The 27,108-nt window shown below is 42.5% G+C and overlaps 1 protein-coding gene across 2 annotated transcripts in view; it reads right to left on the bottom strand.

Annotated features, from left to right (window-relative positions):
* Positions 1-27,108, bottom strand: part of DGKQ (diacylglycerol kinase theta) — a 130,692-nt gene that overhangs the window by 15,988 nt on the left and 87,596 nt on the right. For both annotated transcript variants that reach the window (XM_077345597.1, XM_077345596.1), the window contains exons 7-16: positions 23,838-23,915; positions 20,818-20,918; positions 20,021-20,244; positions 18,422-18,512; positions 15,069-15,123; positions 14,428-14,489; positions 9,974-10,124; positions 7,719-7,757; positions 6,166-6,281; positions 607-758 (exon numbers count right to left, since the gene is read on the bottom strand). In XM_077345597.1, coding sequence (XP_077201712.1) covers positions 607-758; positions 6,166-6,281; positions 7,719-7,757; positions 9,974-10,124; positions 14,428-14,489; positions 15,069-15,123; positions 18,422-18,512; positions 20,021-20,244; positions 20,818-20,918; positions 23,838-23,915 — 1,069 coding nt within the window. The remainder of the gene's footprint in view (positions 1-606; positions 759-6,165; positions 6,282-7,718; positions 7,758-9,973; positions 10,125-14,427; positions 14,490-15,068; positions 15,124-18,421; positions 18,513-20,020; positions 20,245-20,817; positions 20,919-23,837; positions 23,916-27,108) is intronic.

Below are 27,108 nucleotides of genomic sequence, written 5' to 3' on the forward strand. Positions count from 1 at the left end.
CATGGGGCTTGAGGGTCTGGTGAACAGCAGCATCCTCACCTTGTTTCAGGAGAGTTTCAAAAAAATTATCCGTGATATGTACAGGAAGCTGTGGCTCAAATAAAAAAAACCTGCACAAATTCCCCAAGAGGCAATCCCAGATGCACCACTGATCTGATCTGTCATCGTTATTGGTCAGCACAGAAAGGAAACCTGCCTGCTCACCTATATTGTGACAATACCGTTTTATGAAAAAGCAGATTCTTAAAAGTAGCACCGTAGCAGGCACTGCCAAATCACAGGCAGGCGTTAAAGGGAGATGCAAACATAGAAATGGGCATAGCCGATCGGATGGCTAGGAAGGAGCTATCTGATTAATGCGTTATAGTTTTACACCCAGCTCTTCCTCAAAGGAGCAGCCAAGCATTTTTGCATGGCTTCCATACTTTATTCCAGTTGAATACTATTCAGGGGGCAGTTGGTTCCCTCCAGCACTTGAAAGAGAGTATTTGATTTCTGGACCAGAAAGCAAAAAATGGAAGTCGAGCAAAATAAAGTAAAATACCACCAACTTGATTTTTGTTAAAATCCAGGAAAGGGAAATAAATATTGAACTGAAACAGTTACCCAGGCAGGGGTCCTCCATTTGTTAGTTCGAAGATTTGGTGAGGATTCAACAATTTTCTAAAACTGTACAGCAAATCCCGACCTTTAAGGCCTCCGCTTTTTGGGTTTACAAAGACAAGCAGCGGACAGCAGTTCTGGGGGAGTTTGGAATGCTAGAAAACACAAAGGCACAGTTAAAGAAACAGACATACATGAAGATGTCATTGCAAAGATTAAACTTTTTTCCAGGCTGGGGCACGATGTAGTGGAAATGTCTCCTGTGCAAACATTTAAGAAAAGCACCTGAACTGCCTAGAAGAAGCTCCCACTTGATTGCTAACATGACAAGGCTCTTAACAATAATAATAATTTAACAGCTTCAAATCCTATTGTAAGTTTTACACATTGTCCTTTCTTCATTTTTACAGTGCTAGGACCTGTAAGCAGCATATAATGCTTAACACTAAAGTGCTAAAGAATCAAACCACTCGGTATGACCTTAAAGATGAAAAGGCTGCACTTTTTTCTTCTTTTGCTTGAGACTCTAGATCAGGGGTAGTCAAACTGCGGCCCTCCAGATGTCCATGGACTACAATTCCCAGGAGCATTCGCTGGCAGGGGCTCCTGGGAATTGTAGTCCATGGACATCTGGAGGGCCACAGTTTGACTACCCCTGCTCTAGATCTACTCAGGCAGATCTATATTTCTTCATTTGTGATGTCGCGACTAATAATAAATTTTACTAAACACAGACCAAGCTAGCTCATTTCACTTGTACATTAAATGTGGCGTGCCAACAGTTATTGATTACAACAGTTTTGTTTCCCAAGTATAAAGATTGAAACATTTTGCAAACAGAAGGAGCAGTGTCATTTCCACCCTGTTCCCTTCCACCTGCAAATCCCCAACTGGCCACCCCTCACACCATTTGAGAGGGTACCCTATCCCCCCAAAGCAGCACGTCAGGGAGGTCAATGGGCTGGGGGCAGTTCCATTCTGCCAATGGAAGAGTCCAGCATTAACAGGAAATTTAGTCTGGATCTAACGCAGTATAATTTCCATATTCTCATGAAGAAGAAGAAGAGTTGGTTTTTATATGCCACTTTTCTCTACCCGAAGGAGTCTCAAAGCGGCTTACATTCACCTTCCCTTTCCTCTCCCCACAACATATACCCTGTGAGGGAGGTGAGGCTGAGAGAGCCCTGATGTTCCTGAAGAAGAAGAGTTGGTTCTTATATGCCGCTTTTCTCTACCCGAAGGAGTCTCAAAGCGGCTTCCAATCCCCTTCCCTTTCCTCTCCCCACAACAGACACCCTGTGAGGTGGGTGAGGCTGAGAGAGCCCTGATATCACTGCTTTGTCAGAACACTTTTATCAGTGCTGTGGCGAGCCCAAGGTCACCCAGCTGGCTGCATATGGAGGAGTGCAGAATCGAACCCGGGTCGCCAGATTAGAAGTCCGCACTCCCAACCTCAACACCAAACTGGCTAAAGCCACCAAGGGAGGGCAACTCCATACTTCACAAAACAAACTGAGAATAGTGAAGTTAACGCAAATCCACGAGAAACAGATTTACATCATTAGAACATCTGGATGCATACATGCATGGGAGGCTTGCTTGACCTAAGGTTCTCTGCCACATGTACAAAGAATGTTTCTTTAAGACACATGCCCATTGCTTGCACTTTACATGTCTGCCTCAAGTAGAACCAGCATACCCAGCAGCAGCATGCTAATGGAGTTCCCGGCAGAGAGGGGAAGCCAACAAGCCTCCTTTTGCTATCTGAAGATGGTAAGAGATTAATTGTTCTAGGCAGCTATTCAAACACACTGTTGACTTGCCTCTCTGTAAGAGGGGCACGGGCAATCGCACCACTGTTACTGACCAAAGCAAACAACTCCAATTGGCTGTGGAGAGCAGCAATCAAGACAGATTTAATTTAGATAAGATTAATACGACCCAGACTACTGTCTGCTCTGAGAGGATCAATCATGCTTAGCTAACGGCCAGGCTCATTTCACACATCGCATCAAACCATGGCTTGTTTGAACTCAATTCAGAAACCAAGCTAAGGCCCAAACTTCAAGCCATGGTTTCTAGTTCCAGCCTGATGGCTAGTCAAGCCATTGATCATCAGTTCAAAAGCATTGCCTTAGCCACAGCTACGTTCCCCTAATCATGGTTTGCTAATCATGGTAGGACCTGAGCCAATATGTCCGGCAATGCTACGCTTTCCTTTTGCTCTGAGTACATCCTGGAAAAGTTCTCAAATACCACAGACTGCAATAATTTTTGGCCTAATGAGTCCTCTAAAGCGGTGGTCCCCAACCACTGGGCTGCGGCCCGGTGCCGGGCTGCGAAGGCCCTGGCACTGTGCCGCGGCTCCCTGCCTCCATAAGGCTGCGCATGCGCGTTTGCGCCATGTGCGGCCGCAAACGCGCATGCGCAGCACTCCCTGCCGCCGGCGGTCCGCAGCCTAGAAAAGGTTGCGGACCACTGCTCTAAAGAGTAAGCACTACTCCAACCTTGTGTTTTGCATGCAAGCATGCCCTTGTACAGCTCTTCCCTTTCAACTATTAAGGATACATGGAATTCTATACATAAAAGGTAAAGGTATCCCCTGTGCAAGCACCGAGTCATGTCTGACCCTTGGGGTGACACCTTCTAGCGTTTTCATGGCAGACTCAATACGGGGTGGTTTGCCAGTGCCTTCCCCAGTCATTACCGTTTACCCCCCCAGCAAGCTTTTACCGACCTCGGAAGGATGGAAGGCTGAGTCAACCTTGAGCCGGCTGCTGGGATCGAACTCCCAGCCTCATGGGCAGAGCTTCAGACTGCATGTCTGCTGCCTTACCACTCTGCGCCACAAGAGGCTCTATACATACATACAAATAAATTAATACTGTACCTATGTGCAGTGAAACTGATGGGTATAATCATTTCCACGCTTTTTCCCACACAATTAAATGTCTTCCATGAAGGAAAATGACAACTTAAGAGGCAGCAGACAGGAAGAAATTGAACTTGGACAACCAGGTCCATTTATTAAATTCGCTCTCACCTTAAGTCTCCATTTAAGGACTGAGCCAATCAGCTGCAAGGCCCCTTTTACAATTAAGATATATTTTCCAGCAGCTTCAGGTCTGAGGATTATCTGTCATTCATCTGTTAGCCATGTGGCAATGCACAAACTGCCAGCCATTTCCATAGTGGGCAGCATTACAGAGAGCTTGTTTGGTGTTGGAAGAATAGAGCTGGGACACTGTAACAATGAGACCTCCATTCCTAGTATGCTGGTTGGAGGAGGACTGTTTTCCTGTTCTCCTCTCAGGTATAATCTAGTTTGTACAAGCTGGGTAGCAGTCTAAGTTAAAGGCTCATCAAACAATCCATTATGATTGACAAGAGTGGGTTAAATGTTGCATTCCCGCTGTGAAGCAGCCTCCTGGAAAACTCTGAAGGCACCCCAACCCTACAAGAAGAAAAGACTTGGGCAGATCAGTCACACGCTGTCACACTTTCACTCCCACACCACACAATGCCATTAGCTGCTTTTCCCCTTTGGCTGGATCTCTGTTCAACTCTTCCTACCAGTTAATCTTCCACAAGAACCAAGAAGAGCATGGGAAGTTGCCTGTTGTGGAGAAAGACACTGAGAACAGTGTTTAATATGGCTGCCATCTAGCCCTTTTTTCTCCCCCTATTGGTGGTGGAACTTCCAGAGCGCTCAAGAGGCCAAGCCGGCCAAATTAAGAACACAAGAGCAGCCACATTGGATCAAGGCCAGGGGTCCATCGCATCCAACACTCAGTGTCACACAGTAGCCAAAACTCAAAGTTCTCAGACAGCCTAATGGACAGCTGTGTTCTTTTCCATATGCTACTCCTATTGGTGAATTCTGATACTATGTGCAAGAACCTATGCAAGTGATGAGAAACAGCAAGACCTGCATAAAGGTACAGCACGTCTCTCTGATCCAAGAACTAAGTTTTCAAACAGCTTCCTTAGAGGTGATTGATATTTGTGAGTGCAATTGTGGGTTAATATACAGCTTCCGTAACCTACTTCTAAAATACTCTAGATTCACTCTATCCCCATGGGTAAGTGGGGGAACCTTTTCGCACATGTGTGCATGTGTGTGGAAAGGGGGTGGCTCTTTCCCACTTGTTGGCTAGAGCAGGGGTAGTCAACCTGTGGTCCTCCAGATGTTTATGGACTACAATTCCCATGAGCTCCTGCCAGCATTTGCTGGCAGGGGCTCATGGGAATTGTAGTCCATAAACATCTGGAGGACCATAGGTTGACTACCCCTGGGCTAGAGAATAATCGGGTAGGTAAGACCCAAGCAGTTGGCCTTGCCAACATGGATGTGTCATTTTGGTCCACAGAGAAGCGAGGGAATCGTACCATAAATAGGCAACCTCGTCTTCACTAGGGGTATGTGTCCAGGAGGCCACTGAGCATCCTGACCTTTTCAGAAGATCTAAACTTGGCAGAGCAGCTCAAAAAGAGCATGGTTATGAGCTCACAACAGGCTAGGAGAGCGCCAACTGGATAGGGAGTCATTTTAAAGGGTGCCCTTAAGTGGAGTAAATTAATCCATCATTACGTTCTCAGCATACAGACCGTTTTGGTATTTTCGAGCCAAGTTCTGACTATCCCTCAGGATTATAAACAGCAAAGCTGTTTTTCTTTAAGTAGAACAAAAATAGCTCATTATTTTAAGGCCAAACATCAAACCTAAACTGTTCTTTGTTTATAACCACACATTCCTTGGCTGGCAGTCCCCCTACTTTGTTAATTGCTTTCCTCCTTTCTGTATCCAAAGCAAAGAAGCTAAGCAAATTCAGAACAGGACTGGATTTAATTAACTTATTTTCATTTACTTCAGTTACTCTCATTTAGGGAAGTACTACAAATTTATCCTGTGAATAAAAGAAATTCTTGGATACCAATGGGCAGAAACGCAATTTGTACTCGAAACGGGAGAAGATTAATTACATAAAGGAAGGGCACATCAAGTAACAACGCCACGTGTAAAATATCTAACACATATTCATTGTATGGCTGCTTCCCCTCATATCAGACAACTACTTGGTTTTAAGATCCTAATATAAAATAAGCCAAAATTCCCTCCCTCTCCAAAAAAAAGTATAAGCACTTTTCAAAAGTGATCTACACAATCACCTTCTAATCTGGAACGCAGAGGTTTATTCATGAAGAAAAGAAGTTGGAAAGAGCCATTTTCAGGCATCATTTGGAGAAAAGAGTCCTACAAGTCCAAAAGCATCTCAAGTTATTGTCAAAACCTCTCCTTTTTCTCCCCAGTTGTTGGTTATGTGAATGTATCTCGCTCTCTTTCTCAGATGCAATTACAGCTGCTCAATTCTGACATGAGGGTTGCTTAGGTGGCACCCTCTGGGCATCAGATATTCTTATTTATTTATTATATTTCTATACTGCTCTCCCTTTTTTTGCTGTCCACTGTGTCTATCTTTCCAGTTTTTCCATGGAGCAAAGTATCTGCAGAAGAAAGGTATTTGCTAATTTCTTACAGAACATTTAGCCGATGGATCTTACCAGAACTTCAGGGAGAACTACAGCAGTTAGCGGCTTGTCATTAACAGTGGTATCTTTAGCCAGCATATACAATCTTTCAGCTTCAGAAAAACATGAAATGTTTAGCACAACAGCACCTGCAATCAAAGAATTGGATCATTTTTCATCACTTCTCATGAAATACAAAGATTTATGTACAAAAAATATGATGTCACATCTTTGTCCTAAGTGGTTTGTGTATGCATAGTCTCATGTGGGACAGCACAGAAGTCATGGAGATAAACTGTGAGATCCCACAAATACTCAAATGCAACATCTTCTATAACCCTGAATACTGTAACTGCTGGAGAAAAAAAAATTCAGAGCTGCTACTTGAATTTTGTTGACATAAGAGCCAAAAACACCCAGTTTAGGAATTCACCTCCATGTCTAGCGTGAAGGGCATAAGAAGGGAACACACAAGCCTGAGAACCTCTACTGATCTTTCATTTTGAATGGAAGGAATCAGCCTCCAGCATAGTATTTAACAACCGTGTCCTTCAGCCAACACCTCTTCTCCCAAAGTCAGCCCAACCAGCAGATTTTACACCATAAATCTATACACTATACCAGTGATTCTCAACCAGTGTTGCTAAGTAACCACAGGGTTACTCCAGTTGTAGAGGGTTTAATTTTTAATGTGTGTATTGTTAAAACTAATCCAGGGAGGAGTCAGGAGGACAGAGTGGATTTCTGTTTATCTATCTGGTCTGTGATGTCCTTGCTGAATTAACCCACAATGGAAAAGGAATGGAAGAGCAGAATCTGCTTCACTCTCCCCATTGGCTCCTCCCATTCCCCCTCTCTCAGAATTTCTTCTCAGAGCCCCGCCAGCAGAAAATGGTTGGAGGAAGGCTGTTGCACGCAAAGGGATTCAGATATTTAAGCAGGAGAGGACTGTGTCCAATGCCACCACCAAGTCCACCCTCCAAAGCAGCAATTTTCTCCAGGAAAACTGATCTCTGTAGTCTAGAGATGAGCTGTATTTGCAGGGGATCCCTGGGTTCCACTTGGAGGCTGGCATTCCTGGATGAGAGCTACTATGCCTGGATCCAGTGCAAGGACTGTGCACAATCTGCATAAGGGTTCCTTTCTTCCCAGGTTTCCCCTCGCCCTAGGAAAAGATATTCTCAGGCCTTGCTAGGATTGCCAACCTCCTGATGGTGCCTGGAGATCTCCCAAAGTTACAGATGATCTCCAAATCACACAGATCATTTCTCCTGAGAACTGCTGCTTTGTATAGCAGGCTTTATGGCAGCTGAGACGAATGTTTCCTTGTTTTGCTCAGGCAAGGTACTACACAAACAAAAACGAAACTAACAAGCATTTTATTTAAGCCATGCACACTGTAAACATGTGACTTCCAGTAGTGTGGCAGGGAGGCGTGGCTAGCTGGCATCACTTGTGGGGTTACTTGAAGCCTGAAGAATATGTCAGGGATTACTCCACAGTCAAAAGGTGGAGAAAGGCTGTATTATACACTAGATTTACCATATAAAGCATACTAAACCCCATTTAAACTGCTGTATCCTTACCTTGAGATGAATACACATGACTCACAGAAACTAAATTTGCTGGAAAAGTTGAAAAAAGCAAAAGAGTAGCATTAGAAGATTTGCTTTTCTTTAGTCAAAACAACAACAAAAAAAACTGTACACAACCTAAACAAAGCTTTAAGAAACTATATCCTTCCATTTTACAAATATGTTGAGGCCAAGGCCTGTTTCTTTGAAAGAATACACAATTAAAATACAAGCCACCTTTGTTTTTTAGTTAGAAAGCCTTAGGACACTAAACAGGTTCAACTGGTTAAAAATCTGACCAACAAAGCCAGAGTAGTAAAAGTGCTTAAACTACCAATTAACCTTAAGTTGCTTTACTCTAAGCAAATTCCACAGTGGGTAGGATTTCAAAGGGTCACAGAATCATGCCAACTGGGGGAGGAGATTAACGGGGGGGGGGGGGGGAGCCCAAGATAACTGCATGACAACAAGCCTGTATTACTCATTGCTATATAGCAAAACAGTAATGACTGGGGAGGGCACAGGCAAGGCCACCCTGTATTGAGTCTGCCATGAAAACACTGGAGGGTCAGACATGACTTGGTGCTTGCACAGGGGATACCTTTACCTTTACCTTATATAGCAAACAGATTCTATCTCCACTTGCCCCACTGCCTCCTAGTTCCAGAAACACTCCATTTAAACAATTCCTTCGTGTTCCTTTGAGGAGACATTGTGTTAATGCCCCATCATTATGTCTGGTGCATTTGAAACATTTTATATTACTTTCCTGAGAAGTTCAAAACATTCTAAGCGGGATGGTTGAAGCAGAGTCTCCTGCAACTCAACCCACCCCCCTCCCCAAGACGGAGGTGCTGTGGCTCGGCAGTAAGGCAGCAGATCAGGAAGTGCACCTACACACCTTGGCTGAGGTGCAACTTAACATCTCGCCCTTGGCTAGGATTCTGGGGGTGATTCTGGATGCCTCCCTTTCCAAGGAGGCTCAGGTCACAAGAGTAGCACGCACTGCAATCTTTCCACCTATGCCAAGCGATGCTACTAGTGTCCTACCTGTCGTCAGATTGCCTGGCCGTAGTTATCCATGCAATGGTCACCACCAGATTAGACTTCTGTAACTTGCTCTACACTGACCTACCCTTGTCCCTGACCTGAAAATTGCAGCTTGTGCAAAATGCAGCTGCTAGGGTCCTCACAGGAACATGGAGGAGCCACATCCAGCCTTTGCTGAGGCAGCTGCATAGGCTGCTGATTGCAACCCAGATGAGGTTCAAGATTCTAGTACTAACCTTCAAGGCCATCTGCAGCCTGGGCCCCTCATATATCTATCTTCTTATGATCCCCACAGGGCATTGTGCTCTATGGGTAATGAATGTGTTGGAGGTTTTCAGTCCAAGGGAAGTTCGCCTGGCCACGACTAAGGCCAGGGCCTTTTTAGGTCCTAGCCCCAACCTGGTGGAATGATCTCCCAGGAGAGCTGAGGGCCCTGACAGAACTTTCTCTGCAAGACTGAGTTCTACTGCCAGGTCTTTCGTTGAGACTAGTGCGAGGAAGAACTGGGCCCCTCACTGGCAAGCCAGGTCATTGGACTCCCCTGTAGATGTGCCCTGAAGCACTGTTATTATCAAATTAAGTCTGTTGAGCCAAGGGGAGGGGAGGGAACTTTTGCCACCAAAGGGAGGGCTTATATAGGGATATTATAATTGTTTTAGGGGATTTTAAAGTTTGATCATTTGATTGTTACCCGCCATGAACCACCTTGTGGAAGTGTATGTATGTATGTATGTATGTATGTATGTATGTATGTATGTATGTATGTATGTATGTATGTATGTATGTATGTATGTATGTATGTATGTATGTATTAATAAATTCACCAAGGAGTACAATTTGAACAACTGTGGTTTTCATTAAAGAAAAAAAATGGGACCAACATTGCTTTGAATGATAATGAATATAATGATTCTGATTATGCCCTGATGCATTGTAACAAATACCCTAAAAATGTTTCAGTCACCTACTTAAGAGAATAAACAGGTGGGATACATTAATTCAAAAGTGAGCTCTTATTCTAACATTTCCTACACATAGTACTGTGCTGTGATAAATTCTGAAGGTATATTGCTTCCACAGTATATAATTAAAAAAACAAAAACAAAACCCACTGGAGAACTTCAGCCACGCCTGAACAGTATCTAAAAGGCCTTTCATAAATTCAAGCAACACTGCATTGTATGATGGTCGACAAACTGCAATGGCATCTGACTTACTTTTAATGGTTAATTCATCCTTGAGGATGTTTGTGTATTCTGCAACAGAGAGATGAGGTGGCAGGCCACCCACAAATAAATGCACCTGCACCACAGACATATTGTTCTCTACAATGTAAAATCTGGTTTGGTTCATTTGGCGTAGTGAAGTCTGCAGAACAGAAAAGAAAGGGGGGGGGGATAAGAACTCTGAGAATTCATCACATTATAAACATCAGATTACAGAGAAAAGGCTGGCTTCCATATGCAGAAACTATTATTACTGGCTAACAATGACTAAAACAGTGTTTTTATATATAGGGCTCCTCTTTCCTTTCTTTTTGGCTTGCTTGTTTAGAAGAAGAAAAATTGGTTCTTATATGCCGCTTTTCTCTACCCAAAGCAGCTTAGTCACCTTCCATTTCCTCTCCCCACAACACCCTGTGAGGGAGGTGAGGCTGAGAGAGCCCTGATATTCCTGCTTGGTCAGAACAGCTTTATCAGTGCTGTGGTGAGCCCAAGGTCACCTAGCTAGCTGTATGTGGATGAAGAGAATCAAACCCAGCTCACCAGATCAGAAGTCTGAACTCCTGACCACCACACCAAGCTGGCTCCCATTTAGACTATTTTCATTTAATCTCATTTTACACTAACATAAATAAAAGCTTTCAGGATAATTGGCGAAAACAACAAAGTACCATCCATTATGTATCATCTTCCTCATTAATTTAGATTAAGTGTCACAGAACTGTGAATTCCATCCCAAAAGTACACTACATAAAATAAATACATGTCTTCCCCCCCCCCCCCCACCCCCAGTCAATCTAGAGGCAAGACAAGAGACTGGTTTTGGTCCATCCCTGGACAAATACTCCTTGTTTGAAAAAGCCTCTTACTGGATACAAAGTAGATCACACCCACCATCTGGACCACTGCATAGTGCATGAATTTGGAATGGCATGAAGACCATGCAGGTGCAAGCAGTTAAGAGGGTGGCATTGGAAAGAACCTATAAGCCGTGGGAAAGATGATCTGTGCAAAGCAGTGGATTCCTACCAAATAGCCCTGAAGGGCTTTTTGGCACCAGGATTTTGCTCAAGCTTGGTTCCTGAACTGCATTTATTTCCCCCCCTTCTTTAGACACAGTATTGTTTACTGATCTCTGTTGTCCAGTAAGGCTGTTTGTGTTTTTTTGGAGGGGGAGTTGCCTATATTCACACCACCCCAAAAAATAATCTGGGAAAACTTGAAGAAAAACTGGGAGAGCCATGACCTGCAAATGATACTGCGCGTCAGGGAGGGGAGAAACTGATGCGGTTAAGAAACCAAGTCAGAGCAAAACCCCATTGCAGAAAACCCCTTCCTAAGTTTCAACAGCACTCATAAAAGAAGCCTACAAACAGGCCTGGATATCTGGAGGAAAGATTGAAAAATTCCATGGAGAGGGGCTTTGGCCCAATGGAGAAGCCTCTGCTTCACACGCAGAAGGTCCCAGGTTCAATCCCTGGCATCTCCAGTTAAAAGGATGAGGTATCAGGTGATGTGAAATGATGTGTAGCATCAGGTATCAGGTGATGTGAAAGGTCACCTGAGACTGTGGCGAACCACTGCCAATCTGGGTAGACAATACTGATCTTGGTAGACAAACAGTCTTGATGAAGCAGCTTGATGTGCAAAAACCTGGTGCCCTGAGCTCCCTGGCCTTGTCCTTTTACTACCAATCCAACAATTCCTTAAAGTTCTCCATTTCCACACCCTAATTCCTACCCCCACATCACTTTCCCATGACATTGTTAAATCCTTTCCTTCCTTTTCATCTACAGTATTTGCTGGCGTATAAGACTACTTTCCCCCCCTGAAAAACATGCCTCCAAGTGGGGGGGTCATCCTATACGCCGGGTGCACTTCAGTTGGGATAGACATTGTTGCCCATACTGGCCCATAGTACTGTAATGTAAAGTAGCAAACTCTATATTTTGAGTGGAAATGTTGGGGGTTCGTCTTATACACCCAGTCGTCTTATACGCTGGCAAATACGGTAATTCCTTTCTAATTTTGAAGAGAAAGGAGACCGAGGTAAACTTCTGGAGTTGGACACTGGAGGCCCTTCTTCCCCTTCAAACTACATGTTTTTGACTTCAGCTAAGGGCGTGCTTCAAAAACTCCATTACAAAGATATCCCTTTTTATACAGGCTGAAAGCTGAGGATGATGAATCAAATCAGATCTTTTTCTGGAGAAACCCTGACCTTTACCTGAGATTTTTCTCTGGCAGAGAAAAAAGTGACAGGTGACCTTTTTATCCAGTATTGTAATAAAGGAGTTGATCTTTTATGATAATTTTAATAGTCTGCTTCTAGCCTGAGAACTGTTTTATGGGACTCGTTTTAAGATCAGCTGTTTTCATGATTCGGCTGGGATTTTAACAGTTTGTTAGTGATTGGTGAGCCAGCACCTGATTAATTGGATAACTTGCTTAACCAGAAAGCCAGAGGCCCACATGAATCACCTGTACACTGTTCACTTGGTACTACTGCCCTCTTGCCACTATCGAGTCATTGAGGAAAGTAAGTCACTCAGGCAGGGAATTAGCAAGTGAACATTAGTATCAAGCAGGTGGAATTGGAGACAGCTGTAGCTCCCAGTCATGGCCTGACTGACCCCACTACCATCTTGCTGCTGGGTAAAAATTTACTGGCATCTTTTATTGAGGCATCCCTCATTCAAACGAATGCTAGTTATCAAAGCTCAAACCATTTATGACTGTTATACGATGTTGTATTTTTTGTTCAGTTAGCTGTCTCCAGCAGGTTCTCTGGCACAGGTTTTTTTCTAAATAAGTAAATGTGAGGTACTGGCTAAATTTTAAAGTGTCACCGTGACCATAAAAAGTACACATGCTTGACTAATGGTGTCTACTTGAGAGCTAAGTTGTTTGTAGTTCTTCCATATATAAAATCATGACTATAACCCTGACAAAATGCTGAAGGTTCCAAAGCCTCCTATTGGTGGAATCTCCTTCCATCAGGGCCAACTGCTGCTTTTCATCAGGATTCCACACAAAAAAACCCTTCCCTTCAGGCCTGCTGTGAAGAGAACCTCTAACAGCCCTGGATTGAGGCTAGAGACGCATTTCTGAGAGCAACGCAGAGGAGTCTGTGGGCATACATGTGCCTTTGTTTTGAGAGGGGAAAGCTTTCTGCTGCTGCCTAATGGTTGGCTGACCGGAAAGCCACAGACAACCCCCTTCTCACAACACTGCTGTGGCTGGCCTCACTGCTGGAGGGAAGAGGCAGCTAAGACATGCATGTCTCCTCTACCACTCTCGCAACATTTGTGGTTGAGCACACAACGTTGTTGTGCAGATGAAAATGGATGCTATTGCAAGGGTTCTTTTGCCTCAAGTGTTTCATCTCCACAACAACCTGTGTGGGAGGCCTCAAAAGTTTCTTTTTCATAACAGCCCTATCCACACCCCCCCCAAAGCAGCCAATTCTGCCTTTATAGTCTGGAGATGAGCTGTAATTCCAGATCTACAGGCTCCACCTGGAGGCCCAGCTATCCCTGGGTTGGAAATATTAATTGTTTGGAGGCAGAGCCTCAGATCAGCACAATGCCTCATAGTCCATCCTCCAAAGCAGCAATTTATGATTGCAGAGTTGATCTTTATTGTCTAGAGAGGAGCAGTGATAGTTGAGATGATGGCAAAGGCTTGCAGGCTGAGGTTTGGAGTAGAGTGGCATGGGTGCGTCCCACCTGGGCTATGGGCTCTGGCCAAACCTTACCAGCAACAGTTTTTACTTTTTGATGAAAACAGACAAACAGACCAACTGGATAGTGGAGTCATGGTAGAGGCTTGCAGGCTGAGGTTTTGAGGAGTGGCGCAGGTGTGAGCTGTGGGCTCAGGCCAGTCCCTTACCAGCAATAGTTTGTTTGTTTTTTGGTGCAAACAGAAAGAGAATAGCAAGGGTTCTGCGAGTCTGGAAAGTGCAGGAAGACCTAAACAAGATCTATTTAGATACTGTAATTGTAATTGGTGAACAAGCAACTGAATGGAAAGACATAGGGGCTGATGTGACTTTGCTCAAGCCTGGCCTGATAAATAAAAATCAGTACTTTACATAAAGGTCTTATTAAATAAAAGGCATAAATGGTCCAGGATTTCAAGTGGAGCTAGCTTTGCATACAAAAGTTTAACAGGAAAGTAGACAGTGAAACTTTGGGGAGAACTAGGTTTTCCAGTTTTTTAATTTATTTATATATTTATTATATTTATATACCGCCCTCCCTGGGTGGTATATTAGCAACAATTTGGTATTGTGGACAACAGGAACTCCAAGGGAGGCACAAAACCCACACCACACCATGAGCTAGCGTACATTGTATTACAACTAGTATATATAAAGAGTTATGTGTGAATAATCAAAACCCAAGACATATGCTAAACTATTTAACAGCATTTCCTTATTTGTTTACCTTTCTTATGTCTTGAAATCTGTTGAGAATCAGTTCATGATCATCCAGCACCATTCGCTGAACTACGGGAAGCAAAAACAGCTCTATTGTGGTTCCTTCTCAATTAAAACTAAAACCATGGTTCTCATTAACATACCCCGAATTGCCAATCTGATTGTTGATTTTTTTCAGTTAATTAATTTTCCAAACAACAAACAAAAACACAGAAATCGCAATATTAAAATAAATATATAGAAAGCAAAAAATATGCAGGCTCTCTGATTTGAATGCAAGTAGTAATATTAAACCCAGGCTTTCTCAACAAGGTTTTTGTAAAACCCTGGGGTTTCTTGATGGCCCTGGAAGGGTTTCCTGAATGGGTGGGAGTTAATTTTTTAAAATTTGTTAAACACTTTTCAGGTATATGACCATATAAGGTCATATCTACCCCCCCACTCCCTCAAAATGGCCAATGATAAGCCTGGAGGGAGTGGACATGTAACAAAGCCATGCTTCCCAACCATATTCTGCACAATCATGTCATTTCTGGGGTTTCTCAAAGCCTGAAGAACGTTTCAGGGTGTCCCAATGGTAAAAAGGTTGAGAAAGGCTGATTAAACCACAGAGACATTTTGAAAAAATGAAATGTATCAGCGAATTACCTTGCTTGCAACCCATGAGCACTTCCACCAATGTGACGTTCGGGGGGCATTCCGACTGCCAAAAAAATGGACAAATGCAATGGGTGAAGAACCATCAGCCATAATAAAGTAGAAGAAAAAAGTCTCAAGCTGGCAATGGCAAAGTGATTTAATGTTGAAACCAAATTCACAATACTCAAAACAATTTCAAAACGGATTCCCAGGTCTATGTTCGTTTTCGATTTCTTCATCAGTGAATTCTAAATCTCAATATTGTAATAACTCAATCCTCTAATAATGTTTTTTTTATTGTTGAACATAATTTAGTAGTCTCTATAATATCTTGGTGTGTAATTCAATCCCAAACTGGTCTCATAAATTCAAATTTGTAGAAGTCTACTAATATTAACATCCTGAGGATGAAACTCAAATACTTTGGCCACCTCATGAGAAGGAAGGACTCCTTGGAAAAGAGCCTAATGCTGCAAGCGATTGAGGACAAAAGAAGAAGGGGATGACAGAGAATGAGGTGGCTGGACAGAGTCACTGAAGCAGTCGCTGCGAGCTTAAATGGACTCCGGGGAATGATAGAGGACATGAAGGCCTGGAGGATCATTGTCCTTGAGGTCGTGATGGGTCGGGCATGACTTCGCAACTAACAACAACAACAACAACTAATATTAACTTCACTACATGTAATTCCTCTATAGCAGTGACCCCCTATCATACTTTGGTCACATTACGAGGAGACAAGAATCGCTAGAAACAACAGTAATGCTACGAAATGTTGAAGGCACCAGGAAGAGGAAGATCAAACATGAGATGGAGTGACTCAGTAAAGGAAGCCACAGCCATCAGTCTGTAAGACCAGAGGAAGATTGTTAATGAAAAAACGTTTCAGAGGTGATTAATTCATGAAGTCACCAGAAGTCAGATGCAACTTGACAGCAATTAACACACTCATAAAGAATAGCAAGTGGGGGTGTGGCTAAAGATGTCGTCCTGAGAGGGTAGCAGGGCATCTGCTCTGCTATCTCTGAAGCCTGACAGGGGTCAATTGTGCAAGCAATTGGCAGAAAAGAGGAGGGGTACGCAAACCCCACCTCACCTTTCTACCCAGGAAGTTCTTGGGGCCGTCTCCAATCCTTTAGGGAGTATATCTCCCTGGATTATAGGCTGTCAGCGTTCCAGGTCCAGAGGACGACTGCCATTTTCTACCTCGGACTTTCCTTTCTTTCTTTAATCTTAAAGTATCTGCTTCAACCCTACATGATGATTTACCACAAATGAACGCTTTGAACTGAGGGGAGGACATCGGCTGAGTTCCAAAACATCATTTACTGCAAGTATCTCTCGTTTTTTTTTCTTCGTCTTTCTTCCTGCATCAAAGCCCTTTGTTTCCCCCCTCCTCTTACTCTGCTCTGCCTGAAGCCACCTCGTTAAGAGGCAGGCTAATTCTCCTAACTAAGCAGAAGAAGGACTCAAATCAACTCGAACTAATTGGCAAAAGCTCTTATTGTAATTGTTTTGGTTTTCGAAGATAAGAAGATAAGAGCTGTGAATGGGAAAATCTCACGAGAACTCTGTGCCAGTACGAGAATCTCTGCCTTAACTGACTTCAATACGCCACATGCCTGTGCCGGAACATTAGAGGATAAAACAGAGGACATCTACTGGCCACTTGTAAAATTGTTTGAGGCCGGTTTTTTTTAAAGTCAAAATCATGTCTATGTTAAAAAGATTGGCTCATCTAATAGAGATACAAACCCAAGATTACAAAGTATTTTTAGATGGATTGATCAAAAATATCTCCAAGGAGATCCAAGATGGCAAGGAAGAAGTCTTCAATAGGAATGATGGATTAATAACAGTGACTGATGACAGCTTTAAACAAGGTGGAAAACCAACAGCAGAAGAGAAATCTGAAATTCATATCTTCAAGGAGATCCAAGAAGCCAAGGAAGACGTCTTTAACAGGAATAATGGATCAATAACAGTGGCTGATGACAGCTCTAAACAAGGTGGAAAACCAACAGTAGAAGAGAAATCTGAAATTCTGGAGACGGAAAATGGGATGCCGGAGTTCTGCAGCCCAGATAAGGACACCCTTTTAAAAAAGACATACAGCCATCTCAAAGCAACAGTGTATAAAAATCAATCAAAAGAAATATGGATCTGCAGTGAAAGTAACCGATTTAAAGGATCTCTCTGGGGAAAAAATTGTATTGATACTGGAGTCCAGGAGGTGCAACGGCCTCAAGATTTATCGATGCATACTCTGCGGGAAAGAGTACAACTGCACTTTCTACGCCAAAGGCCAATGGGACAGAATATAATTTTACGGGAACGACAAGATGTAGCAAGCCTCGAGATGAGACCTCCTTAAGAAGACCGAAAGCTCATATTGTTTTATGTTTAATGTTATACTGTATTCTATATTTCCATTTTTATGAAAAAGGGGAAGCAGTGTCTCTTTCTCTCTTGTTTTTTTTTGTCTCTTTTCTTTTGTAGGCATATAGGTAATATAATCATTAGTGCTGAAAATGTAAAATGGGGTTCTCCCCTCTTATTTTTTCTTTCTTCTATTAGTGTATTGTCCTAGGACTAAAGCCTACACTGACTTGTAGAAAATGTTTAATGTTAAGCTTTCAACTTCAATCTGAAAATATATCTGTTAGGATGGTTCTTAGAATGGGTCAAGCATAAATTGTTTTGTAGATGTATCAGAACCAAGGATAAGGAGAAGCTATAGAAGACTGAAAGCTTATATTGTTTTATGTTTAATGCTAAGCATTTAATCTAAACCTGAAAATCTTATTATTCTCTGTATTAACAACATATATTGTATTCTACATTGCTATTTTTATGAAAAAGGGGAAGCAGTGCCTTTTTTCTCTCTTGTTTCTTTTTCTTAGTAGGCATATAGGTAATATAATCGTTAGCGTTAGAAATATAAAATGGGGCTTTCCCCCCTTATTATTTTTTTTTTATTGGTGTATTGTTATAGGGCCAAAGCCCATATTGATCTGTAGAAAATGCAAAGCTCTCAACTTATACCTGTCAGGATGGCTCTTAGAATGGGTCAAGTATAAATGGTTTGTAGATGTATCTGTATTAAGGATAAGGAGAAATTATGAAATCCTTTTGTAATTTTTTTTCTTTGTACATCTTTAAGGCAAAGCCCTACTTTCCTCTCCCTTCATCAGGGTATTGATACAGGGCCAAAACTCATACTGTACTATAAGAAATGTTTAATGTTAAGCATCTAACTCAAACCTAGAAATATACTACTGAATCCAGATTTGAATAATATAATTACACACAGACTAAACTGGGGGCAGGGGGAGAAGGAAAAAATATCCATTACTGCTTACTTGGTATCCTAGTAATGGGAGGACTTCGTTAATTACCATCTGGGTAGTGCTTTCTTTCTTTATTCGTATTGAGACACAGGCCATTCCAACCCTAGAAGGGAAAACATCATTTGTTTAAGGTGGGCGGTGGCTGGAGGAATATTAACAGGAACTCCTGTTTTGCCACTGCTTAGTAAAGGACCATTCACTACACTGCATTCACTCTGTCAGTTTTATGAATACTGGTCTTTAAAATCCATCACTATAGTTTGCACAGATGACTGCAGCAGATATGCATGTTTAAACCTAAGCTATTTTTTTTTTAAAGTAAAGGCATCTAAAACCCTTAGTATGACTTTCTAAAATGGATATGTGTTCCTAATTCACCATAGGCACTGTAATTAAGTTAATTTATTCACTGAGATATTGCTATGCCACTTTTCTCCTTAGGCATGCAAACTAATGAACTATTACAGTTTGGCTTAATTTCAGTTTTTTAGTGACCCCTATCTGGATTGGCCCCACCTGGAACTTTCCCCCGCTGCTTACATATTTCCCAAGTTATACAATTTTTCTTTGTAGGCGTTGGCTCCCCAGAGATGCTCAGCTCCACTTGCTAGCAACCTTATCCTCCGGACCGCGCTTTTATCTCATGGAGTGTGAGGGCCGAGCTTGCGTCAAAGTGTGGGAACTATATCCTCGTCCTCCAAGACCAACTTCCTCTTACCAGCCATTCTCCCCAGCCAGATTACAAAAGCTGCCCATTAGAATATGTCAAGATAAGAGGCAGCATCTCAGCTAGTCCCTTTATAAGCCTATCAGTCAGGAAATCCCACGCACATTTTCAAAGAGCATGTGCAGGAGCAGGAGGCTGCCTTTACGGGGATGTGCCAACCTGGACAGGTGTGCAAGAGCTTTTGAAGAGTGGATTCTCTATGTGCCTGGATATCCAGCGTATGTGCAGATGTGCATGCTGCCCCTGGATGTGGTGGCTAAAAGCAGGGGAGGAAATGAAGGGATAACAGGAGATAAGGGCTGTTTCTCCCCCTGATCCATCTATACCTGACCTGAATAAAGGTAAAGGTATCCTCTGCGCAAGCACTGGGTTATGTCTGACCCTTGGGGTGACACCCTCTAGTGTTTTCATGGCAGACTCAATACGGGGTGGTTTGCCAGTGCCTTCCCCAGTCATTACCGTTGACCCCCCAGCAAGCTGGGTACTCATTTTACTGACCTCGGAAGGATGGAAGGCTGAGTCAACCTTGAGCCGGCTGCTGGGATCAAACTCCCAGCCTCATGGGCAGAGCTTCAGACTGCATTTCTGCTGCCTTGCCACTCTGCGCCACAAGAGGCTCTAAATAAAGGCCTGAATAAGACACCTACAAAAAAAAAAAATTGCAGAGGCACACAGCTTTCTCTTTAACTTTTCTTTGTATCTGCTTGACTCTTGGACTCTTTTACATAAATTGAACCAATCAAAATATTATCCTGTCACCTCAGGAAGCTTCTCTACAACATAGTCCAGGAATCATGGATTTTAGGGGTATTCCCTTAACAGTATCATAACCTGCTTCTTCCTTTGAGAACATGAGCTTTAGGGGGGAGGGGAAAGTCACTCACTTGAGCCAAGCGGGATAAATCTTTATTACTTCATTGTCTTTTGGTCTGGCTCTGATGATCCAGGCTTCGGGAACAGCTTCTCGGAACACTGACCCAGTTGGGGATTCTTCGGTGGCATCGTTCCTATTAATGACATCCTCGCAAAACAAGGCCTGCTGAGTGAACGTCTGAAGTTCGTAGTCTTTAGGATCATCATTTATGTAGTACGCTCTCAATGCAGCCTCCTGTAGAGATACATAATATGGAATCTTGATTTTGAAGATCAATACATGAAGGGTCTTAATAGAAAGGTGATCAAACACTAGGCACCTGAATCTGCAGTTGTGTTTTCTTTGAGGACCACTGTGAAATCACAAGAAGGGGCAGGCAAGTGCCTTAATTCATTCCATCCTAGAACCGACTTTTGCCAAGTACTGTTACCACATATACCCATTTTGTCTAACCTCCCTGGAATCTATCTTACAAGCAAGGAGCGACATGGCATCTCTTGGTGGGTGGGAGACTTGATCCCAAGGGCTGCCAAGTCTTAACTCTGAAGAAAGGAGGAATCAAAGACCACGGTGGTAACTTGGTGCATAGCACACTAAAGAAGCACTAAAAAGCTAACAGAAAAGACAGCAGAAAAGAGTTCCATTCTTGACTGACAATCCAAGAGAAAAGACAAGTCTTGTGGGAAATATTTATTGATGCTGGCAAATACTGAACATTTCTACCAATAAAACTTACATAACATTCCACAAAAGTAACACACTGAAGTGTATAATGTGCCAGCAAGTTTAAAGCACTGACATTCTTACCACAACTTCTTCCTGCTTTGCAATGCGTGGAACTGTAATAAGCCGATACTGATTCCGCTTTACGGCATCATTCCCATCATAGATCTTTAATATTTGTTTGCCTAGAAGAACAACAACAAGTGGTTCTTATATGCCTGTGATGTGGTCAAAGATCTTTAATATTTATTTGCCTAAAAGGAAAGCCACATTTTAATATTTAATAACAGACACTGTTTCTGCATTTCATTTCTATTACTTAAGTGAGGATTTAGAAGGAAAATGGAGCAAAGGTTCATGATTCCAAACCAACTTTGCCTCATTTCTATTAATTTCAGTGTCTTGGAGATGCTGTTTCAAACACTTTTTTCTTCAGCGAGTGGTCAATTGTATACTTCGTATAAAACACTCAGCAATAAATAAAGCTGCCTTAAATTGGATCAGATCTTCAGTCCATCAAAGTCAGTATGGTCAACTTTAACCTATAGCGGCTCTCCAAGGGCTCAGTTTTTCACATGGCATTACATGATGTTTTTAGCTACAGAAGCCAAGGGCCTCCTTCTGCATGCCGATGATTTCAACCCTGAGACACAGCCCCTTCCCATGCTTTTGAACCTCAAATTTAAAAAAAATGCCGGAAACCGACCCCTTACCAGACATGCCACTCAAGATAGCATATCCTCCAGAATGCCTTAGGTCTCAGGCAAAAAACCTTTCTGAGGCTGAATAGCATAAAAAGACAACATCTACCTCAGGATCCTGATGCCTTCCAACCTGCCTTTCTAACCTCCGAGTTGTGATCCAAACCCATCACAGTCCCATCACACTCTTCTTCCTAGGATGTGGCAAGGAAGCTTCAAAGCCAAGCAAGAGAGTCTGCTGAGATGCTGTTCAGCGTGTATGCTGGAAGCTGCCTACTCCTATCTAAGGGTGACACAAACTCACTTCTCCAGCTGCATCGCCGTAACAAGATGGAACTGTAGGCAACCAAGTTCAACATGCCACTGTATTTGCTCCCCCATCCATGTGAGCAGCAAGCTATAAAATCAACCATGGGACAAAGGGAATACTAACTTAATAGCATTGCATGTGTTTAGTGACATATTAGAAAAGAGAGGTCAAGTCTCTGATTATTGTGTACATTCTAAAAGGGCGGGCACCTCCAAGAGGCAATATCTCAACATTAGTCTACCAGCAATAGATACCTGGACATCTAAGCACAGGCCACATGCTTAGACTCATGTTAGGCTCACTTAGCTGCAATGTTTATGCAGTTAAAGTGTCACTGCAAGCTTTTAATGCACCTATAAAATTGATAAAACCAAGAAGGTCGTTCTCCAGCCTCTCATTCTCAGCTCTACTGAGAATGAGAGGAAACAGAACAAGAAGTTTACAGACTCCTACAGAGGACAGAAATATGTACACAAATAGAGCGGGTCTTCAAAACCAGCTTTCTGAGAAACGGAAGGTAAGAGAGAACTCTTTGGGACCATGACACAAAAAGTATCCAAATTAACCAACAAATAGCCACAAAGGCCGTACAACATTTGAATAATATTGTAACACTCATACACAAGCAACTTGTGAGCCCAACATAAAAATACTAAGCCTCCATAATAAAATAATGGCTTTAACTAAGCCTTCAGATTACATTCATACACTATCGCCAAAATAAATATGACAGCTAAACAGCTGCTTTGAAAAAGCAAACCCAGACTTGTGGAAGGAAAAATCCAGCTTAAAGCTTGGGCACACACTGAAATATAACTTCTGCTCAAGGAGGCAAATTTTAAAAATAAAACAACAAAAAGCAGCAGTCCTTGTGACCTGGGATGGGTGAGATTTTTTTTTAATTATGAGTTATCACTATAGCTACAATTCTTCTATATTTCTATTTTCTATTCATGCTGTCCTTGTCACATTCTGGCTTTGCTGAATGTATTTCATTTCCAAAGGACACTGGGTAAAAAAAAAAACAAAGACCCAGACCAAGTAACCTCCCCTTACGGTGTTTGAAAACAGGCACCCCACCTCCCCATTCTGCAGGAAGACCCATTGGTTCTGCTGTTGGAAGAGGCAAGGAAGGGCAAATGCTTTTGCATGTCCCTTCCTTAATGCAAACCAATCATGCTGCATGGCTTTTCATCTAAAGGGGCTCTCAAGACTGAGAAGGAGCTGCTAGGACAGTGGTTCTCAACCTGGGTTGAATTACCCTTTCACAGGGGTCATGGCAGGGCAAGCAGCTTGGCCAGGGGGGGCGCCATCCACACAACAGCCTTGTGGGGTAGATTGAGATAGAACGTCCGTCTGTCTGGAGCAGCGGAAAAGAGCGAGATCGGCATGATGGGACAAGAGGCAGAACTGAACTGAGAAACCCCGGAAAGAAAACCAATTTATATACAATCACGAACAATGGATCTTCACGCCATTGGTCAGTTTTGGTTTAATTTCTGTGAAAGAACACTGGCATAATTTTATAGTTGGGGGTCACCACAACATGAGGAACTGTATTAAAGGGTCGTGTCATCAGGAAGGCTGAGAACCACTGTGCTAGGAGAAAGAGGAGGAAAAAATTCTGTTTCCAACAACACCTTCTGCTTACTCTATGCTGAATCCATGTCAGTACTATTGTCATAGAGCTACCAAAGAGTAGAAGTCATTCCAGCGGACACAGATGCCAGTGGATTCCATGTTGGACAGAGGCAAATACCACTTCTCAGTACAGGATATCATTGGAGCAAAGATCTTTTATAATTCATCTTTCATAATATTTTAATCTATTTAATAGGGATAGCTGACACTTAGAACAACAACAGTGTAATTACGTCAAAGCCTTAATTTAATTTTACTAGACTGAAGGCTGGGACAATTCTCAGCTATGATAACAAGACGCAGCTAACCCAGTTTGCAGGAGCAGCATGTACAGGTAACCGTAACGTTGGCTTTCTGAAACTGTATTGCATAATGCTTCATGCAATGAAAACCACCTTACCGAAACAGAAAGCCCTGATCAGAAAAGACACTTGATACTTTAAGACACAAACCTGATGTGCTTGAGTCTGTTGAAACCGGGGGTTCTTTCAGCGATCCCTGCGTTGAACTATCGACATCGTCGTCGTCATCTGCAGGGGTAAAAAGTTGAGGTATCTCCATTAATGGAGGGCTGCACACATCATCCATCTTAAAATCAGGCATTGAGCTGTGAACAACCCCAAAGGGATGTTAAACAGAACAATGCTGTGCTGTGCACATATATATTAAAATAATCATGTTCTCTGAATCTTGAGCAGAAAAGCCACGTGGTCAAATTAATATTTGATGTTTTCAGTTTTCCTATTTATATCACTACAGAACAATTTAAAACAGGGGTAGTCAACCTGTGGTCATCCAGATGTTCATGGACTACAATTCCCATGAGCCCCTGCCAGCGTTTGCTGGCAGGGGCTCATGGGAATTGTAGTCCATGAACATCTGGAGGACCACCGGTTGACTACCCCTGATTTAAAAGACTGAAGAGGTGCACCGGTGTGAGTAAAAAAATAAAGACAGACATCAGGAAACAAGTTCGTAAAAAGGTTCTTTAGGTGCAACAGTAAAAGGCAAAGACAAGTGAAGGCGTTATACCAGTCATGCCCCCACCCTATGCATGCCCCCACCCAATCCATTCCACCGGTTTCTCTTACAACCTCCCCATTGTTAGTCCAGTTGCCCACCTGGAATATTAAATTCAATTTGAACTATAATCAGCTCAGTGATTTCAGATAATGTTACTAAGCAAAACTAGTCTCTCTCCCTCTCTCTCTCTCTCCCTGACCCTAGTTCAACAAAACAACCACAACAGCATATTTGCTCTTGTTTTGTGAAAAGATAATCTGAATGGTGCACAACCTTGGGACACACAAGAAAACCAAAATAATCAAGCTTGCTGCCAATTTAGGAAAATAACAGAGCAATAAACCAGCAAGCAATGACCACTCAACATATTTTGACGCTGCCTTTATATTTTAAAAGTAAATTTCAGGTGCATTCTCCATAAAGGAGAGGGTGGTATTTTTACAAAGTGTTTGGTTTAGCATTTCTATCATTCCATATGCATAGTATTCACTGTAATGTTCCCATTAAGCAATGAGACATCAAAATGAAATCTTCACTCCCCACATATATCAATTTTCTTCAGCGAACAATTAAAAGGTGAGTGTGACACCGTCTGGCATGAGCTTGAATGCAAAAGTCACCGACAAAGCTTGAGCTGTCATGGAATGCACCTTCAGAACAACTAGATATATGCCTGGCTAGAATGAACTGTTGTTTCCCCAATTTCTGCCCTTCTAAGAGCAACACCTTAGGAAGAGGTTATCATCATCTGGGACTCAGTCAACAAATTGTCATAATGGTACAAAATATTGCTCTGGGAGCCCTCCCATAATGGCAGTGAAGTGCACAACCCATAGACCCGTTACGCCTGAAGAGAAGACCCTCTTTGGCCCTCTTTGTCGAGTGGTAAAAAATTATTCCCACTCTATCTCTAGCTCGCAGGACCTCAGAGATGAGAGAATTTGCTGGTGTGTGGTAGCAGGGCGCTTACAAACAGCTTTAAAATGGGATTAGATAGACTCATGGAGAGTAAACTATCAATGGCTACTAGCCATAGTGACTGAGGCGAACTTCTATGTTCAGGGTAAAAAGGTAAAGGTAAAGGTATCCCCTGTGCAAGCACCGGGTCATGTCTGACCCTCGGGATGACGCCCTCTAGCGTTTTCATGGCAGACTCAATACGGGGTGGTTTGCCAGTGCCTTCCCCAGTCATTACCATTTACCCCCCAAGCAAGCTGGGTACTCATTTCATCGACCTCGGAAGGATGGAAGGCTGAGTCAACCTTGAGCCGGCTGCTGGGATCGAACTCCCAGCCTCATGGGCAGAGCTTTCAGACTGCATGTCTGCTGCCTTACCACTCTGCGCCACAAGAGGCTCTTATGTTCAGGGTAGGGGTGTGCAAAAATTAAACACCATATTTTGGGGGTTTACTGTATCCAAAAAATATTGGTACTTCACAATAGTCCCAAATCCCAATACTGGAATGGTATATGAGGACACCAAGAAGGCGACTCCAAAAGAATGCAGATCACACAGCTTGTGAACTCCTTATGGTAGCCAGAAGAGAGGTGAGGGAAGAGTGCTTGCCCTGCCTCCATTAAATGACCCACTGGGCAGGAAAGTCGACACTCAAGATGGAGGGTAGGGAGAAGTAGTCTTGGGCTCTGGAAAAGTCTTTAAAGCTTAAAAGCTCTTCCCAATTGGACTGCACAGAAGCCACGATAATGAGCATATAGTTCATCATAAACTGCTTCCTAAATGTTATCTGAAAAGCCCCAAGTGCTTGGACTATCAAGCTGTGGCTCAGCAGGACAATATCAGTTCAATAAGATCGATGGCCAATAAAGATCGAAGGCAGCAGGAGTGGGGGATAGGGGAGCTTCCTTCCAACATCTATACAGCAACAGATGTACCAAAGACTGGTTATTTCCTTTTAGCAACCTGAGCTGAGAAAGGAAGACGTGACATGCACCAACATGGCTCCAGAGCTACATTTTTTTCAAAATTACCAGAAAATTCCACTGTCATTCTATCTAGTGGATGGCGATTTCAGTAAGTAATTTAGACATTATCCTGTAACAACCTGTTCCAGTTAATTCAATACTTTTAATTCAATATTCTCCACAAGTAGATATTTTTTATAGAGCCGAGTGCTCTTTAAACCAAAAAATCAATTTTAAGAGTATGCAATGCTAAAAGATGCACTTTGAAAAATCAATTGTATAAAGGTTATTTCTTTACTACTATAACAGATCCCTTCCCATAAAAATGTATCATGAGCCAATGTTTTTCTCTCTCTCCTCCACCTCTACTTTCAATGGACACTTCTTTAAAAGATTGACAATCCAAACTAAAAAATGAACACACAAATATATATATATTTAATGGAGTTGTGTAAAATGCCACCTTGAATTATGGCACAATCAACCCTCCGCCACTTTATATCACATTTAAAATTTAAAATCCCATTATTTAAATACTTCCTAAATATAACTGCACACTCATTTGTTGTTATAAAATATATTTATTTGAACCAATTACAAGATTGGTTAAAATTACGAGATTTTATGCCACCTCATAGCGTACAATATATGTTTATTAAAGTCATCTGAAGATGATACATGATTCCTTACTTATTCTTCAGTTACTTAATGCCCATAACAACAGCCTATTTAATCATGATGGATGCCTGTTGGAACCAACACTAGAACTTCTTTATG

Source organism: Paroedura picta, chromosome 7 (assembly GCF_049243985.1).
Source record: "Paroedura picta isolate Pp20150507F chromosome 7, Ppicta_v3.0, whole genome shotgun sequence".
Classification (NCBI taxonomy): Eukaryota; Metazoa; Chordata; class Lepidosauria; order Squamata; family Gekkonidae; genus Paroedura; species Paroedura picta.